At 40.4% G+C, this 22,616-nt stretch overlaps 1 protein-coding gene across 1 annotated transcript in view; it reads left to right on the forward strand.

The window, feature by feature from the left end:
• Nucleotides 1–22,616, forward strand: part of SLC26A8 (solute carrier family 26 member 8) — a gene marked incomplete at its 5' end in the record, with an annotated part of 72,269 nt that overhangs the window by 25,896 nt on the left and 23,757 nt on the right. The window contains 4 exons of the mRNA XM_082664334.1: nucleotides 2,441–2,605; nucleotides 3,297–3,446; nucleotides 17,258–17,340; nucleotides 21,692–21,839. Coding sequence (XP_082520460.1) covers nucleotides 2,441–2,605; nucleotides 3,297–3,446; nucleotides 17,258–17,340; nucleotides 21,692–21,839 — 546 coding nt within the window. The remainder of the gene's footprint in view (nucleotides 1–2,440; nucleotides 2,606–3,296; nucleotides 3,447–17,257; nucleotides 17,341–21,691; nucleotides 21,840–22,616) is intronic.

Raw genomic sequence — 22,616 nt, forward strand, 5'->3', positions numbered from 1 at the left:
ATGCGCAGTGTGGCCAAAAAAAAAGAATATGAAGTGAAGGAATAACTTTTAGCTGGGATGGAGTTGTCTGGGAAGGAAACAACCATTTATTGAGCCTTTCCTTCATTCATCAAACATTTAGTACAGAACTTCCTCAGCTTATGATGGAGTTACATACTGATAAACCCATGGTAAGTTGAAAATACTGTAAGTCGAAAATACATTTAATACACCTAGTTTACCAAACATCATAGCTTAGCCTGGCCTACCTTAAACGTGCTCAGAACACTTACATTAGACTACACTTGGGCAAAATCATCTAACACATTATCTATTTTATAATAAAGTGCTGAATATCTCATGTAATTTGTTGAATACTGTACTAAAGATGAAAAACAGAATGGCTGTCTGAGTACAGAATAGTTATAAGTGTATTAGTTGTTTACCCTCATGATTGTTTGGCTGACTAAGAGCTGTCGCTCACTGCCACTGCCCGGCATTACAACAGAGTATCATACAGCATATGGCTAGCCCAGAAAAAAAAATACCAAAATTCAAAGTACGGTTTCTACTGAATGCATATGCTTTTGCACCATCGTAAAGTTGAAAAAAATGTTAGAACCATTGTAATTTGGGAACTGTCTGTACTTGTTTTCAATAAGGATGGCAGATAGGTTTCATGTCACAGACCAATTCTGACTGACAATTGATGCCTAGAAAATTACATTAACATCAGATTCTGATGCCACATCACAGCTGGGTAAGGAAGAGTTCTATGGTTAATTATAGATATTTTCCATTTACAAGGTGGAAGGAAGGGATGGCATGAAGAAAGAATGGTACATATTTGCATCTGTCACTATTTTCTGATTTGAGCTAAGTGTTTTACGTGAATTATGTAGTGTAATCCATACAAAACACTGCATGTTGGGTATTATTCATTCTATAGGTGAGGAGACTGAGGTTTGGAGAGTTTAATAAACTTGCCCAAACTCACTCAGGCAGTGAGAGGTAGAGCCAGCATTGAAGCCAAGTTCTCCATCCCCAGGAATCATGCTGTTTGCACCACACCTCCTGAAGAAGAGAAGTTTCATTGAGCTTTTGAAAGAGATGATAAACATGGTGGCAAAGAGATGGCAGAGGGGTTTGGGCATAAGCACAGAAGTAAAAATCAGCCAGCCACACTAATGACAGGAAGCAGATTGGCCTGACTAGAGTAAAGGAGCATATTGGGCAGTAATGACAGGACATTAAGGGAGACCAATTGCCCAGCTAACTGAAAGCTTTGAAACAAAAAGCTTTTAAAGCTAATAGATTTATTCTTCCAAGTTTGTTTTCTGAGAGTTCCTAGTGCAGTGGAAGATGAAGCAGTGACAATAGAAGACTTCACGACTTTTGTTTTTCTTTCCCCATCTTCTTCATTGGGCTGTGTCATTTTTCTTAACCTACCCTCTTAAGAGGGTTGGGGCTCACCCCCTATCCATAATTTTACAATTTTTTTTATTATAAAAGATGAACATGTATATTGCAAAAAATCTCAAATAATAAAAAAGTGTATAAATTACAAATATTGCCCCAAACTTTTAATCCCATTCCCCAAGGGTAACTTCTGTTAATAGTTTGGCATCTATCCTTTTAGATGCTTTGCTTGTTTATTACATAACATTTAAAAATATATTTACATATATATGCATGTGTACATGTAAAATGCTATATCATACATGTATTTATGTATAATACTGAAGACATAAATTCAGCTTAATCATTCTTCATAAAGATAAGTGTCAAAGGCCAGAAAGTTTAAGCTGGAACCCAGTTTTTTTTTTTTTTTTTTATTTGCGGTACGCGGGCCTCTCACTGTTGTGGCGTCTCCCGTTGTGGAGCACAGGCTCCGGACGCACAGGCTCAGCAGCCATGGCTCACGGGCCCAGCCGCTCCGTGGCATGTGGGATCTTCCCGGACCGGGGCACGAACCCGTGTCCCCTGCATCGGCAGGTGGACTCTCAACCACTGCGCCACCAGGGAAGCCCCCCAGTTTGTTTTAATATTTTCCTTTGCGAAAAGCTGCATTCCTCACAGGGATATTAACCTCTCATGAAGAGGGCTATCAAAGCTTCTAGTGAAAAGGGCTTTGAAAAGGCAAGGTCTTGTTCTGATCACTTTGTCACTGTTAACCCCACATCAACAAGGTCAGTAGATTCTAGAGTAAGAATTTAAGCTTATGAACTCGTGAAGAAAGGAGTGTAGTCTTATGTCTGTAGGAAACCTCTGAATCAACACCAAGGACCTACCTTAGCTCATCCATTTCAGTTGATTAGGGAAAGAGGAACAAGAGTTATCAAAGGGGCCTAACTTAACTTTTTTTTTGGAACCCCTCTGGAGTTTGCCTAATTGGTGACATTGCTGGTTTGATGACATTCCTCCTCACTCTGGTTTTCTTTTCCATCTGAACCCCCTACAGCTATCAATGGGCATGTTAGGTTTTGGCTTCATTATCACTTACATTCCGGAGGCTGCAATCAGTGCTTACCTGGCTGCCACGGCACTACACATTATGCTGTCCCAGTTGACCTGCATCTTCGGGATTATGATTAGTTTCCATTCTGGTCCCATCTCCTTCTTCTATGTGAGTAATTTCTACCCTCACCTAGACTTACAAATGCTCCTCCCCTTGCCTCCAAAAAAGTAGACCCAAGTGGAGAGACTCCTGCATAGGCAGCTGGGTCAAGAGAGTCCTAGAAATAATTTCACCTCTTCTAGATTTACAGACTTGATTAATTGCAGATGCCAGTTGGACCATGTTCCCAGTTGCATTAACCATTTCACCCCAGCCTTTTAAACCAACGTGAGTTATATTAAAATTTGGTCTTTGAGATACTGTATTATCATACTTCTTCCCGTTACATGCCTCCTGAAAGACATATATCCTAAAACATAATATATACAGAATATAAAATGCAAAGTAGTCCCTGAATGCAAGCATGTCCTAGGAGCCAAGCTAAACATACATGGTCTGGGAAAATTGATAAAGAATAGGCTAATAAACAGAACTCCTGGGTCCTTTCCACTACACTGAAACATAGAAAGTGTATTATCTTCTTACTGGACATTATAGTCTTTTAATATATTGTTTTCAATTAAAAAATATGTATCTACCTACTTGCTCTCACTGTTCTAGTAATGCTCATAAAGACCTCTGTGCCCAGCAACACTGCCTAGGGACTTCCTTTTCAACTAATTTAGAAAGAATGTCATTTTCTAGATTTAGGCAATTATCACATCCCTTTCTAAGCCTCTGTAATTTTGTTTTCTTTCAGAACATAATTAACTACTGTATAGGTCTCCCCAAAGCTAATTCCACCAGCATCTTACTATTTCTAACTGCTATTGTTGCTCTGAGAATCAACAAATGTATCAGAATTTCCTACAATCAGTACCCCATCAAGTTTCCCATGGAAATTTTTCTGGTAGGTGTTTTCATTTTGTTTTGTTTTGTTTTGCTTTTTATTGGAGTATAGTTGCTTTACAATGTTGTGTTAGTTTCTGCTGTACAGCAAAGTGAATCAGTTATACGTATACATATATCCCCTCTTTTTTTTTAGATTTCCTTCCCATTTAGGTCACCACAGAGCACTGAGTAGAGTTCCCTGTGCTATACAGTAGGTTTTCATTAGTTGTCTATTTTATACATAGTAGTGTATATAAGTCAATCCCAATCTCCCAATTCATCCCATCCCCCTTCCCCCGTTGGTATCCATAAGTTTTTTCTCTACATCAGTGTCTATTTCTGCTTTGAAAACTGGTTCATCTGTATCATTTTTCTACATTCCACATATATGTGTTAATATACCATATTTGTTTTTCTCTTTCTGACTTACTTCACTCTGTATGACAGTCTCTAGGTCTATCCACGTCTCTGCAAATGGCATTATTTCATTCCTTTTTATGGCTGAGTAATATTCCATTGTATATAGGTACCACATCTTCTTTATCCATTCCTCTGTGGATGGACATTTAGGTTGCTTCCATGTCCTGGCTATTGTAAATAGTGCTGCAATGAACATTGGGGTACATGTATCTTTTTGAATTATGGTTTTCTCCCAGTATATGCCCAGGAGTGGGATTGCTGGGTCATATGGTAATTCTAGTTTTAGTTTTTTGAGGAAACTCCATACTGTTCTCCATAGTGGTTGTACCAGTTTACATTCCCACCAACAGTGTAGGAGGGTTCCCTTTTCTCCACATCCTCTCCTGCATTTATCATTTATAGATTTTTTGATGATGGCCATTCTGACCAGTGTGAGGTGATACCTCACTGTAGTTTTGATTTGCATTTCTCTAATGATTAGTGATGTTGAGCATGTTTTCATGTGTTTGTTGGCCATTTGTATGTCTTCTTTGGAGAAATGTCTATTTAGGTCTTCTGCCCATTTTTTCATTGAGTTGTTTTTTTTGATATTGAGCTGCATGAGCTGTTTGTATATTTTGGAGATTAATCCCTTGATGGTTGCTTTGTCAAATATTTTCTTCCATCCTCTTGGATGTCTTTTTGTTTTATTTATCATTTCCTTTGCTGTGCAAAAGCTTTTAAGTTTCATTAGGTCCCATTTGTTTATTTTTGTTTTTATTTTCATTACTCTAGGAGGTGGGTCAAAAAATCTTGCAGCAATTTATGTCAAATTGTGTTTTGACATAATTTGACATTTGACAAATATGTCAGAGAGTGTTCTGCCTATATTTTCCTTTAAGAGTTTTATAGTGTCCAGCCTTACATTTAGGTCTTTAATCCATTTTGAGTTTATTTTTGTGTATGGTGTTAGGGAGTATTCTAATGTTATTCTTTTACATGTAGCTGTCCAGTTTTCCCAGCACCACTTATTGAAGGGACTGTCTTTTCTCTATTGTATATTCTTGCCTGCTTTGTCATAGATTAGGTGACCGAAGGTGTGTGGGTTTATCTCTGGGCTTTCTATCCTGTTCCATTGATCTATATTTCTGTTTTTGTGCCAGTACTATATTGTCTTGATTACTGTAGCTTTGTAGTATAGTCTGAAGTCAGGGAGTCTGATTCCTCCAGCTCCGATTTTTTCCCTCAAGATTGCTTTGGCTATTTGGGGTCTTTAGTGTTTCCATACAAATTGTAAAAATTTTTGTTCTAATTCTGGAAAATTGCTATTGGTAATTTGATAGGGATTGCATTGAACATGTAGATTGCTTTGGTTAGTATAGTCATTTTCACAGTATTGATCCTTCCAATCCAAGAACATAGTATGTTTCTCCATCCGTTAGTGTTGACTTTGATTTCTTTAATCAGTATCCTATAGTTTTCTGAGTACAGGTCTTTTGTCTCCTTAGGTAGGTTTATTCCTAGGTATTATTCTTTTTGTTGTGGTGATAAATGAGATTGTTTCCTTAATTTCTCTTTCTAACCTTTCATTGTTAGTATATAGGAATGCAAGAGATTTCTGTGTATTGATTTTGTATCCTACAACTTTACCAGATTCACTGGTAAGCTCTAGTAGTTTTCTGGTGGCCTCTTGAGGATTTTCTGTGTATAGTATCAAGTCATCTGCAAACAGTGACAGTTTTACTTCTTCTTTTCCCATTTGGATTCCTTTTATTTCTTTTTCTTCTCTGATTGCCGTGGCCAGGACTTCCAAAACTATGTTGAATAATAGTGGCAAGAGTGGACATCCTTGTCTTGTTCCTGATCTTAGAGGAAATGCTTTCAGTTTTTCACCATTAAGAGTGATGTTAGCTGTGTACTTGTCATACATGACCTTTATTATGTTGAGGTAGGTTCCCTCTATGCCCACTTTCTGGAGAGTTTTTATCATAGATGGGTGTTGAATTTTGTCAAAAGCTTTTTCTGCATCTCTTGAGATGATCACATGGTTTTTATTCTTCAGTTTGTTAATGTGGTGTATCACATTGATTGATTTGTGTATATTGAAGAATCCTTACATCCCTGGGGTAAATCTGACTTGATCATGGTGTATGATCCTTTTAATGTGTTGTTGGATTCTGTTTGCTTGTATTTTGTTGAAGATTTTTGCATCTATGTTCATCAGTGATATTGGCCTGTAATTTTCTTTTTTTGTGATATCTTTGTCTGGTTTTGGTATTAGGGTGATGATGGCCTCATAGAATGAGCTTGGGAGTGTTCCTCCCTCTTCAATTTTTTGGAAAAGTTTGAGAAGGATAGGTGTTAGCTTTTCTCTAAATGCTTGATAGAATTCACCTGTGAAGCCATCTGGTCCTGGACTTTTATTTGTTGGAAGATTTTTAATCACAGTTTCAATTTCGTTACTTGTGATCGGTCTGTTCATATTTTCTATTTCTTCCTGGTTCAGTCTCGGAAGGTTGTACCTTTCTAAGAATTTGTCCATTTCTTCCAGGTTGTCCATTTTATTGGCATAGAGTTGCTTGTAGTAGTCTCTTATGATCCTTTGTATTTCTGCAGTGTCAGTTGTTACTTTTCCTTTTTCATTTCTAATTTTTATTGATTTGAGTCCTCTCCCTTTTTTTCTTGATGAGTCTGGCTAATCGTTTATCAGTTTTGTTGATCTTCTCAAAGAACCAGCTTTTTTTTTTTTTTTGCGGTATGCGGGCCTCTCACTGTTGTGGCCTCTCCCACTGCGGAGCACAGTCTCCAGACACGCAGGCTTAGTGGCCATGGCTCACGGGCCCACCCGCTCCATGGCATGTGGGATCCTCCCGGACTGGGGCACGAACCCGTGTCCCCTGCATCGGCAAGCGGACTCTCAACCACTGCGCCACTAGGGAAGCCCAGAACCAGATTTTAGTTTCATTGATCTTTGCTATTGTTTTCTTCATTTCTATTTCATTTATTTCTGCTCTGATCTTTATGATTTCTTTCCTTCTACTAACTTTGGGTTTTGTTTGTTCCTCTTTCTCTAATTCCTTTAGGTGTAGGGTTAGATTGTTTATTTGAGCTTTTTGTTTATTGAGGTAGTATTGTATTACTATAAACTTCCCTCTTAGAATCTCTTTTGCTGCATCCCAGATGTTTTGGGTCATCGTGTTTTCATTGTCATTTTTTTTCTCGGTGTTTTTTGATTTCCTCTTTGATTTCTTCCATGATCCATTGGTTATTTAGTAGCATATTGTTTAGCCTCCATGTGTTTGTGTTCTTTACAGTTTTTTTCCATAATTGATTTCTAATCTCATAGCATTGTGGTTGGAAAAGATGGTTGATATGATTTCAATTTTCTTAAATTTACTGAGGCTTGATTTGTGAGCGAAGATGTGATCTATCCTAGAGAATGTTCCATGTACCCTTGAGAAGAAAGTGTATTCTGCTGCTTTTGGATGGAATGTTCTATAAATATCAATTAAGTCTGTCTGGTCTAATGTGTCATTTAAGGCTTTTGTTTCCTTATTAATTTTCTGTCTGGATGATCTGTCTTTTGGTGTAGGTGGGATGTTTCTGGTAAGTGTTTTGATACTCCAAACTCATGGTTCAGATCATTTAAAATATGTATTTTTTAAATTAAATTAAAAGCAAGTAACGTCGGAAGGGAAATGTTCATAGGAGAATTGTAAAAATAATATTTTTAAAATGTTTGTTGAGTAGACAAAAGGAAGAAAGGGAACAGATTCAAGAAACACTTAGGAGGTAAACGTTTCAGAACTTAGAAATCCTCTCAGACACCAGAAATACATCTACGTGTGGAACAACTCCTACGGAGCACCTACTGAACGCTGGCAGAAGACCTCAGACCTCCCAAAAGGCAAGGAACCCCCCACGTACCTGGTTAGGGCAAAAGAAAAAACTAAACAGAGACAAAAGGATAGGGACGGGTCCTGCACCAGCGGGAGAGAGCTGTGAAGGAGGAAAAGTGTCCACACACTAGGAAGCCCCTTCGCGGGTGGAGACTTCGGGAGGCGGAGTGGGGGAGCTTGGGAGCCGCGGAGGAGAGCACAGCAACAGGGGTGCGGAGGGCAAAGCGGACAGATTCCAGCGCAGAGGATCGGGCCGACCGGAACTCACCAGCCGAGAGGCTTGTCTGCTCGCCCGCCGGGGCGGCCGGGACTGGGAGCTGAGGCTCCGGCTTTTGTCGGAGCGCCGGGAGAGGACTGAGGTTGGCGGCGTGAACACAGCCTGCAGGGCGTTAGTGCACCGCGGCTAGCCGGGAGAGAGTCCGGGGAAAAGTCTGGACCTGCCGAAGAGGCAAGAGACTTTTACGTCCCTCTTTGTTTCCTGGTGCACGAGGAGAGGGGATTAAGAACGCTGCTTGAGAGAGCTCCAGGGACGGGCGCGAGCCGCGGCTAAAAGTGCGGAGCCCAGAGACAGACATGAGACGCTAAGGCCGCTGCTGCCGCCACCAGGAGGCCTGTGTGCGAACACAGGTCACTAGCCACACGCCCTTCCGGGGAGCCTGTGCAGCCCGCCACTGCCAGGGTCCCGGGATCCAGGGACAACTCCCCCGGGAGAACGCACGGCGCGCCTCAGGCTGCAACGTCACCCCGGCCTCTGCCGCTGCAGGCCCGCCCCACACTCCGTGACCCTCCCTACCCCCCGGCCTGAGTGAGCCAGAGCCTCCGAATCAGCGGCTCCTTTAACCCCGTCCTGTCTGAGCAAAGAACAGACGCCCTCCGGCGACCTACACGCACAGGCGGGGCCAAATCCAAAGCTGAGCCCCTGGGAGCTGTGAGAACAAAGAAGAGAAAGGGAAATCTCTCCCAGCAGCCTCAGAAGCAGCGGATTAAAGCTCCACAATCAACTTGATATACCCTGCATCTGTGGAATACCTGAATAGTCAACGAATCATCCCAAATTAAGGAGCCCTGTGGATGAAAGGCTCTTGGTGCTGCAGCCAGGAGTCAGTGCTGTGCCTCTGAGGTGGGAGAGCCAACTTCAGGACACTGGTCCACAAGAGGCCTCCCAGCTGCACATAATATCAAACAGCAAAAATCTCCGAGAGATCTCCATCTCAACGCCAGCACCCAGCTTCACTCAACGACCAGCAAGCTACAGTGCTGGACATCCTATGCCAAACAACTAGCAAGACAGGAACACAACCCCACCCATTAGCAGAGAGGCTGCCCAAAATCATAATAAGTCTACAGACACCCCAAAACACACCACCAGACGTGGACCTGCCCACCAGAAAGACAAGATCCAGCCTCATCCACCAGAACACAGGCACTAGTACCCTCCACCAGGAAGCCGACACAACCCACTGAACCAACCTTAGCCACTGGGGACAGACACAAAAAACAACAGGAACTACGAACCTTCAGCCTGCAAAAAAGGAGACCACAAACACAGTAAGATAAGCAAAATGAAAAGACAGAAAAACACACAGCAGATGAAGGAGCAAGATAAAAACCCACCAGACCTAACAAATGAAGAGGAAATAGGCAGTCTATCTGAAAAAGAATTCAGAATAATGATAGTAAGGTTGATCCGAAATCTTGGAGATAGAATGGACAATAGAATGGACAAAATGCAAGAATCAGTTAACAAGGACCTAGAAGAACTAAAGATGAAACAAGCAACGATGAACAACACAATAAATGAAATTAAAAGTACTCTAGATGGGATCAATAGCAGAATAACTGAGGCAGAAGAACGGATAAGTGACCTGGAAGATAAAATAGTGGAAATAACTACTGCAGAGCAGAATAAAGAAAAAAGAATGAAAAGAACTGAGGACAGTCTCAGAGACCTCTGGGACAACATTAAACGCACCAACATTCGAATTATAGGGGTTCCAGAAGAAGAAGAGAAAAAGAAAGGGACTGAGAAAATATTTGAAGAGATTATAGTTGAAAACTTCCCTAATATGGGAAAGGAAATAGTTAATCAAGTCCAGGAAGCACAGAGAGTCCCATACAGGATAAATCCAAGGAGAAATACGCCAAGACACATATTAATCAAACTGTCAAAAATTAAATACAAAGAAAACATATTAAAAGCAGCAAGGGAAAAACAACAAATAACACACAAGGGAATCCCCATAAGGTTAACAGCTGATCTTTCAGCAGAAACTCTGCAAGCCAGAAGGGAGTGGCAGGACATATTGAAAGTGTTGAAGGAGAAAAACCTGCAACCAAGATTACTCTACCCAGCAAGGATCTCATTCAGATTTGATGGAGAAATTAAAACCTTTACAGACAAGCAAAAGCTGAGAGAGTTCAGCACCACCAAACCAGCTCTACAACAACTGCTAAAGGAACTTCTCTAGGCAAGAAACACAAAAGAAGGAAAAGACCTACAATAACAAACCCAAAACAATTAAGAAAATGGGAATGGGAACACACATATCGATAATTACCTTAAATGTAAATGGACTAAATGCTCCCACCAAAAGACACAGATTGGCTGAATGGATACAAAAACAAGACCCATATATTTGCTGTCTACAAGAGACCCACTTCAGACCTAGAGACACATACAGACTGAAAGTAAGGGGATGGAAAAAGGTATTTCATGCAAATGGAAACCAAAAGAAAGCTGGAGTAGCAATTCTCATATAAGTTATATATATATATATATATATATATGTAGTTTGCTTGAGTGCAGTGTTTTTTGTTTTCTGTACTGAATTCATTAGCATGGGTCGGTATAAAATTTAGCATAGGTCAATATGTAATTTGTAAACTAATAAGGTCTTAAAAGTGAGGAATTAAGTCTTTTAAATTTAATTATTTATTGTAAAGAGCAGAATAGCATACATAAACAGGTGCCTAAGGAAAACTTGTATTCTAATATGGAACTCGCATGAACACCTTTTTTTTTTCTTCTAACGGTATGATAGTAGGCCATTTGATTATTTTTATGGCTTTAACTTTACAACAATGAAATATTCGTAAATTTAAAAAAAAAAAAAAAAGAAATCCTCTCAAATAGTCAGGGCAGGAATTATCAACTCATTTAATAAATAAGAGATAACCAAGTCCGAAATCTTCAGTCATTAATTCACTATCTCAAATATAGATGTTGAGGGTGAATCCAAGTCCTCTATCTCATGCTCTTCTTTCTATATTTTTATTTTTATTTATTTGTTTTTTTGGCGGTACGCGGGCCTCTCACTGTTGTGGCCTCTCCCGTTGCGGAGCGCAGGCTCCGGACGCGCAGGCTCAGCGGCCATGGCCCATGGGAGCAGCTGCTCCGCGGTATGCGGGATCCTCCCGGGCCGGGGCACGAACCCGTGTCCCCTGCATCGGCAGGCGGACTCTCAACCACTGCGCCACCAGGGAAGCCCCTTTCTATATTTTTAAACTAATGTTTCCAGAGTGTCCACATGTGCTGGATCTCAGGAAAGCCTGTTGTAACCATGTTTTAAATTACTTATGCCTCATGCGAAGAAGTGTTTTTACTTGGACTCTTTCTTACAAGGAAACTGAGGTTCAGAGACATATGTAACATGTAACATGCCTAAGGATCCAGAGGTAATAACAAAAAAGGCTGGATTCCGCTGTGCCACACTGCCTCTGCCGAAAAGCATGCCACTGAGACGACTACTCTTCAGAACTGCACTTCCCTGGCATGACAGCCACTAGTCACATGTGGCTATTTCAATTTAAGTTGCCTAAAATAAATAAAGTTGAAAAATGCAGCTCCTCAGTCACATGAGCAGCATTTCAGGCATTCTATAGCCGCACATGGCTAGTGGCTACCATATCGCACGGCAGAGAAACCATTTCATCCTTGCAGAAAGCTCTATTAAGTAGGGGGTTGCTGTGGAATATGAAATCCCAAAGAGGTGTGCCTCATTCCAAACTGTTAAAGTAGAAAACTCAAAGCAGACTTTTGACGACACAAACCCGGATTCAAGGGGGATCGGCGGCCATTTTATTTTCTTTCTCTCCATCCCTCAGTAGCAGAGACCCGTTTGTGGATATGAGTTCTACCTTAAAACAAGGGAAAGCAGACTGTGAATAATAAAGAGGAGTTTAGGCAAAGATGCTCTGGGCTTTTCTTGTAAAGGACTGGCTTCTCAGTGCTATGTTTATTAATGCAGTTTAAGGGAAATGGGAGATTAACTAAAGAAGATGGATAAAGAAAGTCTACCTAACAGACACTATATGGGGGATTAAAGCTTAGTTTAAGCATTCAAAGAATCTGATTTTTTAAAATATGCCCATGGGAATAAATAAAATAAAATGAAATTGGCCAAGCTAACATCATTGGGGATTACATCACAAATCAATTTGGGCTAACCAAATTAGGCAGTCTTGAAAAAGCAATGACCCAAGAATAAAAGCTACTTATGATTTTGAAAGGAAAACTTGGCAAACAGGATTCAGAAAGCAGCGTATCAGTGGTGACCAAGATAAGGTACCACAAATAATTAAGGTATTAAGCAGGGAGTGGCAGCTCTTCTTTGAACTGTGAGACTTTATTCAGTGTCCTTGCAAGAGAATAAAAGTTTGAGTACCTTCAGATTTTTTAAACGGCTGGATCATAATTCCAAATTCCAGAAAGATTTCAACCATGCTGCTCTAACTCTGCTTTCCACATGGCAGTTTGAATTATGCTGGCTTAGTGATACATTATATAAGGCTTTTCTTTTTTCAAGAAAAATACATTGAATAAAAGGAGAAAATATAACTCTTATAAAAAAAAAAAAATGTTTGTTGAGGGCTTCCCTGGTGGCGCAGTGGTTGAGAGTCCGCCTGCCGATGTAGGGGACATGAGTTCGTGCCGTGGTCCGGGAAGATCCCACGTGCTGCGGAGCAGCTGGGCCCGTGAGCCATGGCCGCTGAGCCTGCGCGTCCGGAGCCTGTGCTCCACAACGGGAGAGGCCGCAACAGTGAGAGGCCTGCATACCGCAAAAAAAAAATGTATGTTGAATTGTGACAAAGCTGAATACATACATTTAATTAGCTTATATATTTTTAAACATGCTTATTTTTCAAAGGACTTTTATCTACTGCCTCTTTTTCATACTATTTGAAAAATAGGGTGTTTTTTTTTTTCCATTTTGACAGTAATACAGGCTCATTCTAGCAATTTTTTTTTGGCCATGCCAAGTGGCTTGTGGGATCTTAGTTCCCTGACTAGGAATCAAACCCAGGTCCCCAGCAATGGAAGCATGGCGTCCTAACCACTGGACCGCCAGGGAATTCTAGCAATTTTGAAAAACAGAAAGAAAAAAAAAGAAGGAGGAAAAGAAATTCCTATAGCTGCACTATCCAAAGTCAACTACAATTGATATTCCTGTACTTTCAGTTATTCTCACCTTTCCTCTTTCAAACAAATACATGACAGGCCTATGCTCAGTGTTGATGAATTTCTGTATTCTTTTATGTAGAGGTTTCATTTCTATTTTAGTATAGCAGCAACCACACTGTTATTCAGCCTCCTTTCATTCTCCCTATGCTACAGTAAAGAAATTGAGGGAGATGAGATGTTAAATGAAAACTAACCCATGTCACTAAGTGGCAGAGCTGGGTTTGGGGAGGAGGGGCTGCTGGGGAAGGTGTGTGTTCATGTATATGTCCTAGGTTTTTTAAACATCTTTTTCTTTAGATCAGGGGAAATGTTAAACTAAATCAATATGATTGTTTTCTTTCAAGAATATTTAAAAAATGTTGTCTAAAGATGACATTTCTTGTTTGTTTTAAGAAATCTGGGGGAATTCCCTGGTGGTCCACTGATTAGGACTCCACGCTTTCACTGAGGAGGGCGTGGGTTCAATCCCTGGTCCAGGGAACTAAGATCCCACAAGCTACGCGGCGCAGCCAAAAAAGAAAAAGAAAAAGAAATCTGATAAAATTTATCTTTTGCAGTTAACATTTTTACAATACTAAAGAGATTTTCATAAATAAAGCTTAGGTTTTTGGAGTCATCATTTCTCTTACAAGGATCAATAAATCTTTGGGTGTCCATGAGCATTACTTTCCCTTTAAGAAGTGTTCTGTGATGGAGATAATTAAAGTTCACTGTGTGCACCCCTATATTTCCCAGCTGCCCTTGTAGTTAGGCAGGACCATGCAACTTTGGGGCTAAAGCATAGGCGAATAGGCATGAGTTCCCAATGTTCCTTCTTCCCCTGCTGTAGTAATCATAGGGGCTATATGTTGAGGTGATAGAGTCTCCAGGAAGAATTAGCCTGGATCCCCAAGGCACTATTTGCAAAAAAGCTGTCCTGCAGAGACACTGACCCACAGTGGACTTTGTGTGGGTAAAAAAATAACTTTCAAGTGCTAGGACACTAAGATCTCATGGTTTGTATATTGCCACAGTATAACATATTCTATGCTAACTAATCCAGGTCCATACTCTTCATGATTGAAAGAGTATAGGAATTGCTTTGGAAACTGAGACCAAGCTCTGTCTTATAACTGTTGTCTACTTCTTGTGGAGGTGCATATCCTTTCTTCCTTGGAGTAGTTAAAAAGCTATCAATTCATAAAGGCCAAAAGCTGAATGGCTGCTTTTACAAAAGACCTTCCAAAACACTGTATACAAATAGTGGGGCCCTAGAGCCCAGGGAACAACGTGCATATGGAGTTTGGGGAGTGGAGTCAGAGGCAACCTCTCCTTCTCTTGGAACCAAGTACAACTCTGGCTTTTAGGAGGCTGAGGCTTTGGAGTCACCAGCAGATGGCATCTGTGACACAGACATCAGCGCGCTCTCTCTGTTTCTATCTCTGTGTCTCTCTTTGATTCCAGCTTTACTCAGGTATAAACTTATAAGATATTTAAAGTGTGCATCATGATGATTTGATACAGATATATATTGTGAAAGGATTTCCCCCATCTAGTTAATTAACACATCCATACCCCATACATTTATCTTTTTTTTTTTTTTTTTGGTGAGAACATTTAAGTTCTACTCTCTTAGCAATTTTTAAGTATATGATAAAATGTTATCAACTATAGTCACCATGTTTTACGTTAGATCCTCAGACCTTATTCATCTTGTAGCTGAAAGGTTGCACTGTTTTACCAACCTTTCTCAATTCCCCCATCCCTCAGTCCCTGGCAACCACTTTTCTACTCTCTGTTTCTATGAGCGTGACTGTTTTCTTTTTTGTTTTAGATTCCACGTATAAGTGATACCATGCAGTATTTGTCTTTCTCTGTCTAGCTTATTTCACTTAGCATAATGCCCTCAAGGTCCATCCATGTTGTCACAAATCAACCCTCTTTTAAGAGACATCAGCAGCAGGGATCATAGTGATGTTCCTTTAAGCAACCTCAAAGGCAATAACATTAACCTGGGTTATTAGGAAAGGAGAGGAGTAAGAGTATAGAGGATGCTGTGGGTTGACTATGGCTGACAGATTGGTTTGTGAGCCATAGTTAAGACATTCCTTTGGGGAATGCTATAAATAATTAGGATGCACCATGAAGTGAAGTGGAGAAATAAACTGAGGTCCAGCAACAAATGTAGGTGGAGACTTAGAATTATTGCAAATTAGACATTAAACTTTTTTGTGACCTGATTTATCCTCAAAGGTTATTGAAGCCTGCAATACACTACTTATACACATGTCAAGTCAAGTGATTGGGAACATTTTCTACTATATAGCAGGGATTAGAGATGTAGTTTAGAATTGGAAAAAGACCTCCATGTTTCCCTTGGAAATGAGGAAAGTAGGAGAGGGAGGATGAGAGCTGCTATGGTGTAGCGGGTGAAAAGCTTTTCACAACACCCCATAAGAAACTACTGTGAAACTAAGATGTGCTGGAGATGGGCTTCCCTGGTGGCACAGTGCTTAAGAATCCGCCTGCCAATGCAGGGGACATGGGTTCAAGCCCTGGTCGGGGAAGGTCCCACATGCTGTGGAGCAACTAAGCCCGTGCACCACAACTACTGAGCCTGTGCTCTAGAGCCCGCAAGCCACAACTACTGAGCCCGCATGCCACAACTACTGAAGCCTGCGTGCCTAAAGCCCGTGCTCCACACAAAAGAAGCCACCACAATAAGAAGACTGCGCACCACAACAAAGAGTAGCCCCCGCTCGCCGCAACTAGAGAAAGCCTGTGTGCAGCAACGAAGACCCAATGCAGCCAAAAAAAAAGGTTGTGCTGGAGGAAACTGCACATACCCAGCAGTCTATCCTTTAGATGGTAGTCTCAAATATTAAGGGAAAATTTCAAGGCAATATTTGGGATCCAGGTAAAATAAACTGACAAATAATTCAAGAGTTTCATAGATATAAGAAATTGTACATACTGTACGTTCATAATTAATGTATGTGTATGTGTGTATTTGTATATGTGTATATTTAAGCCGTATAGCAAACACCAAAAAAAAGCATCAATAGTAGTTATCTTTGGATGACTTATTTCTGCTTTTAAATTTTTCATATTTTCTCTATTTTCCTTAATGAGCAAGTGTAACCTTTATACTGGAAATGAAAGAGTTTCTTGGCCACTTGCCACACTTCCTGTCCCTTAACTATATAAAGATCACAACTTTTCTGTTGATCCAGATCTTCCTTCCATTCTGATCTGTAGGCTTCCTAGGGGTCGTCATCTGAACACAGCATCACAGGTAAACCAACTGCTATCCTGCTCAGTGTCTAGCTGAGCTCTTAGAGTAGATGCTGGGAAAAGATTTATGTGTTAGTAGGGATAATGGGGTAAAGCAACTATATATTATTATTTTTAAATGGGCATTGAGTTCTCTTGTCTCTGCTTTAATTTGCTTTGGTGTGAGGTCTTTATAAGGTGTAACAGCTGCTAGCTTGTCTGTTTTCCCTCTAACAGACATTAGAAATGGAAGGGAGACTTGGTATTTCAGAAGGAAATGAAAGGAGAAAAAAGAAAGCAAGTAATTGCTTTGCTAAAGCAATTTTTCGTGTGTGCTATCAAATGCTGCTCCATCTTATTAATGATTATTAATGATTATCAATATACCTCAACAATCCCCCAGAGGGCTTACTTGTATTGGGACAGTGTACCTAGATTTTAAAACTTTTAAAACTGAGGCCTTGGTTACAGCTATTATCTGAAAACATGTTTATACTTGATCCAGATGTTTAAAGTTGGTGAGGAAAGAGAAGTCTAGGGCAACCATTTTTTCCTATTACTATGTCAGAGACCAAGCCTGAAGTTGTTTTTCATTCTGGTTACAGTGCTAAAAAGAGTTCAGGGAACCAAAAGTGTTGGGGAGGACTTCTGCCTTTGTTGTTCCACTGAACTGGCACTGCCTCTTTCTCCAACCTTCATGTATAGGGACTGCCACGTATTGCATTCCCTGTGCTGCCAGAGGCTATGGGCACCTCTGCTCTTGGAAGCAATGCATAATGTTTAGATGATCACATGCCTTTTCTTTTTAAACCCCTACAGATTCTTGGGTTCGCTGCATTTGCAAACAAGGTAAACGTGGACACAGAAAACAGCAAGATGCTCATTGATATGATTCCTTATAGGTTGGTAATTCCACTTTTCAAGACTACTTTTCCCTTCCTGTTAACTCCTCTTAGCCTCTGACTACATAGCCTGTTTGGTATCATTGACCAAAACAGAGTGCCAGTTAGTTCTCCAGCAAGGATGGGTTTATTCGGGATCAGCAAAGAATTGCAATTTGGGGTCTGCAACCATGGCGAGTCACATGCAAGTCCTCCCACAGCAAGGGAAGAAGTTTTTATAAAGGAAAAAATAAAATTGGAGTGGGGGGAAGCTATGGTAAACAAAAAGTCTATGACTTTTCATTGGCTGAGTCCTTTGCCAGGAAAGAAGAGGAGTCTTTCTTCTTCCTGTTGGGCTCTGCAATGGTCACAGGGTGTGAGAACTCCCCCTTTTGGTCTCCCAACTCTACTTAATTATTTTCTGTTTATTAATATTTTTTTAAACAATATTCTCTGCTAACAGTCTCTGGCCACAGCCAAATCTGGGTCATGGGCTCAAGTTCATTTTAGAACACAGAGGTTCTAAAGGATAAGGGCTAGGACAACCCCGTTCTTCTCTGGTCAGCCTTTGACTCTCTTCCCATGGTTGAGCCAATCCCCTTACCCAAGTAAACTGCTTGGATGCACTGAATACCAGAGAGACTCATGCATCTTTCTCACAGCACATTATGAACCTTCTCAACCTCCATACCTATCTGATTAACTCTCAAGGATGGGACAAGAGATACCTCTTTTCCTAGCCTCTCTCTGGGCTTCAGTGCTCAGGAGGTGAGCATTCCTTCTGTCTTCACCTACTTAGACTGAATGGGTGTCCTTGAGCAACATTACTTCATCACTCTGAGTAGAAAGCCTTCTTCAAGTAGTCTGGCATATGGAGTTCTTAAGGACTTGCAATTAATTGACATTATGATTCCTACCAGTGACTATGGGGCATCACTCTTGCTTCTGTCAGGGAATTATAATTTCTTTAACCTTGACCAGATGAATCACTTTAGCTAAGAAAGGCCGCATACCACAGTTTCTTGGCTCATGAGAAGGCTTTTGAAGAGCACTGTTTATTTCCTCATGTTCTTCAATAGGGAGTACAGCAAAGAGTCAATGATATTGGCTAGCCCCCAGCATACAAAACAGAGGCTACTTTGATGCAACCAGATTGAATGAATCTCATATCCTACCAGTTCTCAGTGAAATCTAATGATGATTAAATACATTTGAAATTCTGTTCACTTTTCTTAAACTGTGAGCAGGCAACCTAGGTACCAGGGAATACAATGGTAAATAAGACTTGGTCTCTGCCCTCAGGAAAAAAAAATGACAAGGGCAACAATGGGATTGATGCTTTACATAATTATTTTATGTCATTTGTTCCTCACGGTAATACTATAAGGAAGATATTATCTTCTTTTTATGGCTCAGGAAACTAAGGGTTACCAAGTTTAAATTACTTATCCAAGCTCACACAGCTGGTCAGTGTCAGAGCTACTATTTGAACCCATTTCTATTTAATTCCAAAATCTAGTATAATAACCCCTCTATTATACTTACTTAATATGCTTCTGTTATTAATGACTTAAAAAGCATACAATTAACCTTTGCTTATATTTCATCATAAGATTCAAGGGTATAGGTAGAGAAACAAACATTTCAAAAATCTAATTTTAGGTATTGCTTTGAACTCCCTTTTTAATTACCTGTTTATCCACGGTTGCTAGGGACTAGAAAAACTAAACAATTTAGGTTAGTTCCTTCCACGTCCATGTCCCCTTTTAACTAAATTGCTGACAAAGAATTGAATGTTACAGAAAACATCAGGAAGGAAAGAAACAGTAGTTTATGCTATTATCATACTAAATATTTAAGGTTTACTAACATAGATTTGGGCAATAAATTCATGAAAATTAAAATCTTTTGTGCATCAAAAGACACTATCAACAGAGAAAAAAGACAACTCACAGAATAGGAGAAAATATTTGCAAATCATATATGCTAAGGGGTTAACATCCAAAATACATAGAGAACTCCTAAAACGCAACAACAAAAAACCAACAACCTGACTCAAAAAGTGGAGAAAGGACTTGAATAGACATTTTTCCAAGGATGATACACAAATGGCCAATAAACACATAACATGCTCAACATCACTAGTCATTTGGGAAATGCAAATCAAAACTACAATAATTCAATAGATACCACCTCACACTCATTAGTGTGACTACTATTTTTTTTTAAAAAAGATGAAAATAACAAGTGTTGGTGAGGATGTGGAGAAAATGGAAATCTTGTGCACTGTTAGTGGGAATGTAAAATGTACAGCCACTGTGGAAAGTAGTACGCTGATTCCTCAAAAGATTAAAAATAGAATTGCCGGGCTTCCCTGGTGGCGCAGTGGTTGAGAGTCCGCCTGCCGATGCAGGGCACTACGGGTTCGTGCCCCGGACCGGGAAGATCCCACATGCCGCGGAGCGGCTGGGCCCGTGAGCCATGGCCGCTGAGCCTGCGCGTCCGGAGCCTGTGCTCCGCAACGGGACAGGCCACAACAGTGAGAGGCCCGCGTACCGCAAAAACAAAACAAAACAAAAAAATAGAATTGCCAAATGATCCAGCAATTCTACTTCTGGATATATACCGCCCAAAGTTAAAAGAAGTGTCTTGAAGAGATATTTGTGCACCTATGTTCATAGCAGCATTACTCACAATAGCTGAAATGTGGAAGAAACAGTAAGTGTCCATCGATGGATGAATGGATAAGCAAAATGTGTTATAAACATACAATAGAACATTTTTTGACAGTAAGAATATAGTTTTATTTATAGAATTAATAAAAGGAATATACCACACAAGTATTTTACACACAAAACACCTTAGACACAAAGATATGGAAGTGAATTTTTACAGTTTATTCACATTGAGTCTAGAATACTAGGTGACCCATTGTCACCTTTAAAAAACAGAACCTTGTCACATCTCTTGAATACAAATTAAACAGCTCAGACTGAGTTGGTCGAGGTCACATAGAATCTGGAACTCACTCTAGTCTGTGCCTTTACCCTAGCTCTTGAAGCTGCTGCACTCGTGACAGAATAATTCAGTGGGTGGTGAATCAGACAAAACAAACACCAAACAGACTCTCCTTCACAGCATGGCAGGTGTGAGGGAAAGATAAACTTTAAACAAAGCTGTATTTATCTCGCAACAATGCCCCAACTGGAGCACTTTTTTTTTTTTCCTATAGACAGATACTCCTAACACACGATTCTTCTGCTGCTCAAGAACCTTCAATGGCTCCCTAGTGCCTATGAACTCACAATGGCAGCATGTTAAGGCTGGACTTTTCTTGTTTGTGACTAGCCCCAGTGGCTTAGCTGAAATTGTCTAAGATTTGATTGGAATTCAGTATTAATTGTGAAGTGGGAGAGAGAGACTGAAGGCTTCATAACGGTTCTGGAATGTGCTTAATTTGGGCACTGAAAATCCAAATATTTTAGCATTCAACTCCCCTCATACAATAGAATATTATTCAGTCTTAAAAAGGAAGGAAATTCTGACATATACTACAACATAGGTGAACCTTGAGGACGTTATGCTAAGTGAAATAAGCCAGTCAGAGAAAGACAATTACTATATGATTCCACTTATCTGAGGTACTTAGTAGTCAAAATCACCAAGGCAGAAAGTAAAATGGTGGTTGTCAGAGCTGGGGGGAGGGAGAAATGGAGAGTTATTGATTAATAGTTATAGAGTTTCAGTTTTACAAGATGAAGGAGTTATGGAGTAGATGGTGGTGATAGTTGCACATTATGAATGCATTTAATACCACTGAACAGTACATTTAAAAATGGCTAAGATGGTAAATCATGTTATGTGTCTTTTACCCAATTAAAGTAATTGGGAAAAAAAGGTGTGGATAAGAATCAGAAGCAATTTTTACAAAAGACAATGACTAAAATTATACCCTAAAAGATTTGAGTTTGACTAGAAGGGAATACATGGAGCTTTTTAGCTCTAAACCCTCTTAGGTATGATATATGCCTATTGCTTACCCACTGGTATGGTCTCAAACAGTGTAAATAAACTATTTTTCATCGATTTTTGTAGTTTTGCCTGTCCTATCTGTTGCCATTGGTACATGGCAGAAACGTTGAACTAGAAGATAGCAGAGCATGTTCTCTTAATGGCTTTTGTAACCTGGCTTGAGTTGCTGGCAGTTTTGGCAAGCTGCTGCCTGAGTTGCTCTTCTTATCTCTTATTTTTATTATTTTTTAAAAGGGTCAGACCTTTTGAAACGGATGATAAAGTACGATAAGGTTGGAGTGGGGGAGATGCCAATAAATGATGCCTGCTATCTAGGAATAATTCCACCCTTTTATTCCAGCTTCCTGTTTCCTGTAACGCCAGATATGAGCAATCTTACTGAAGTGCTTTTAGAAGCGTTCTCCTTAGCTTTAGTGAGCTCCTCTCTGCTCATATTTCTGGGCAGGAAGATTGCCAGTTTCCATAACTATGATGTCAATTCCAACCAGGTGAGAGGACAGGCCTTTCTATTACTTTCTGTGACCCTTTAATCTTTGTTCTCTAACCTTAGCCTGCAGTTAAAATGAAGACTGGATTCTTCTGTAACCAGAGAGTCACTTGGACCATGATTTGAATTACAATTACCAAAGGATGTTGTAAAAAATTATTCTTAATTATTTACTTATTTTTGGCTGCGTTGGGTCTTCGTTGCTGTGTGGGGGCTTTCTCTGGTTGAGGCGAGTGGGGGCTACTCTTTGTTGTGGTGCGCGGGCTTCTCACCGTGGTGGCTTCTTTTGTTGCGGAGCACAGGCTCTAGGCACGCAGGCTTCAGTAGTTGTGGCACGTGGGCTCTAGAGTAGAGGCTCAGTAGTTATGGCACACGGGCTTAGTTGTTCCACGGCCTGTGGGATCTTCCCAGACCAGGGCTTGAACCTGTGTCCCCTGCATTTGCAGGCGGATTCTTAACCACTGCGCCACCAGGGAAGTCTTACCAAAGGATTTTTGAGAAGTGTGGCATACTTAACTCTGAAGCCACTTGAATTAATGTGTATGGTTACTCTAGAACAGATATGGTGTAGGGAGGCAAGAAGGTAATGTATGACATCATGTTGTTAAGCTAGCAGAGTTCCTCTCCTCTCCTTTTATCTTCCTTTCCACCAAGTCCTTAAAAGTCAACCACATGCCAAAGCACAATAAGAAATGCAGTGGAGGGACTTCCCTCGTGGTCCAGTAACTGACTCCGCTCTCCCAATGCAGGGGGCTCCGGGTTCCATCTCTGACCAGGG

The sequence above is a fragment of the Grampus griseus genome (assembly GCF_964374135.1).
Source record: "Grampus griseus genome assembly, chromosome: 10".
Taxonomy (NCBI): domain Eukaryota; kingdom Metazoa; phylum Chordata; class Mammalia; order Artiodactyla; family Delphinidae; genus Grampus; species Grampus griseus.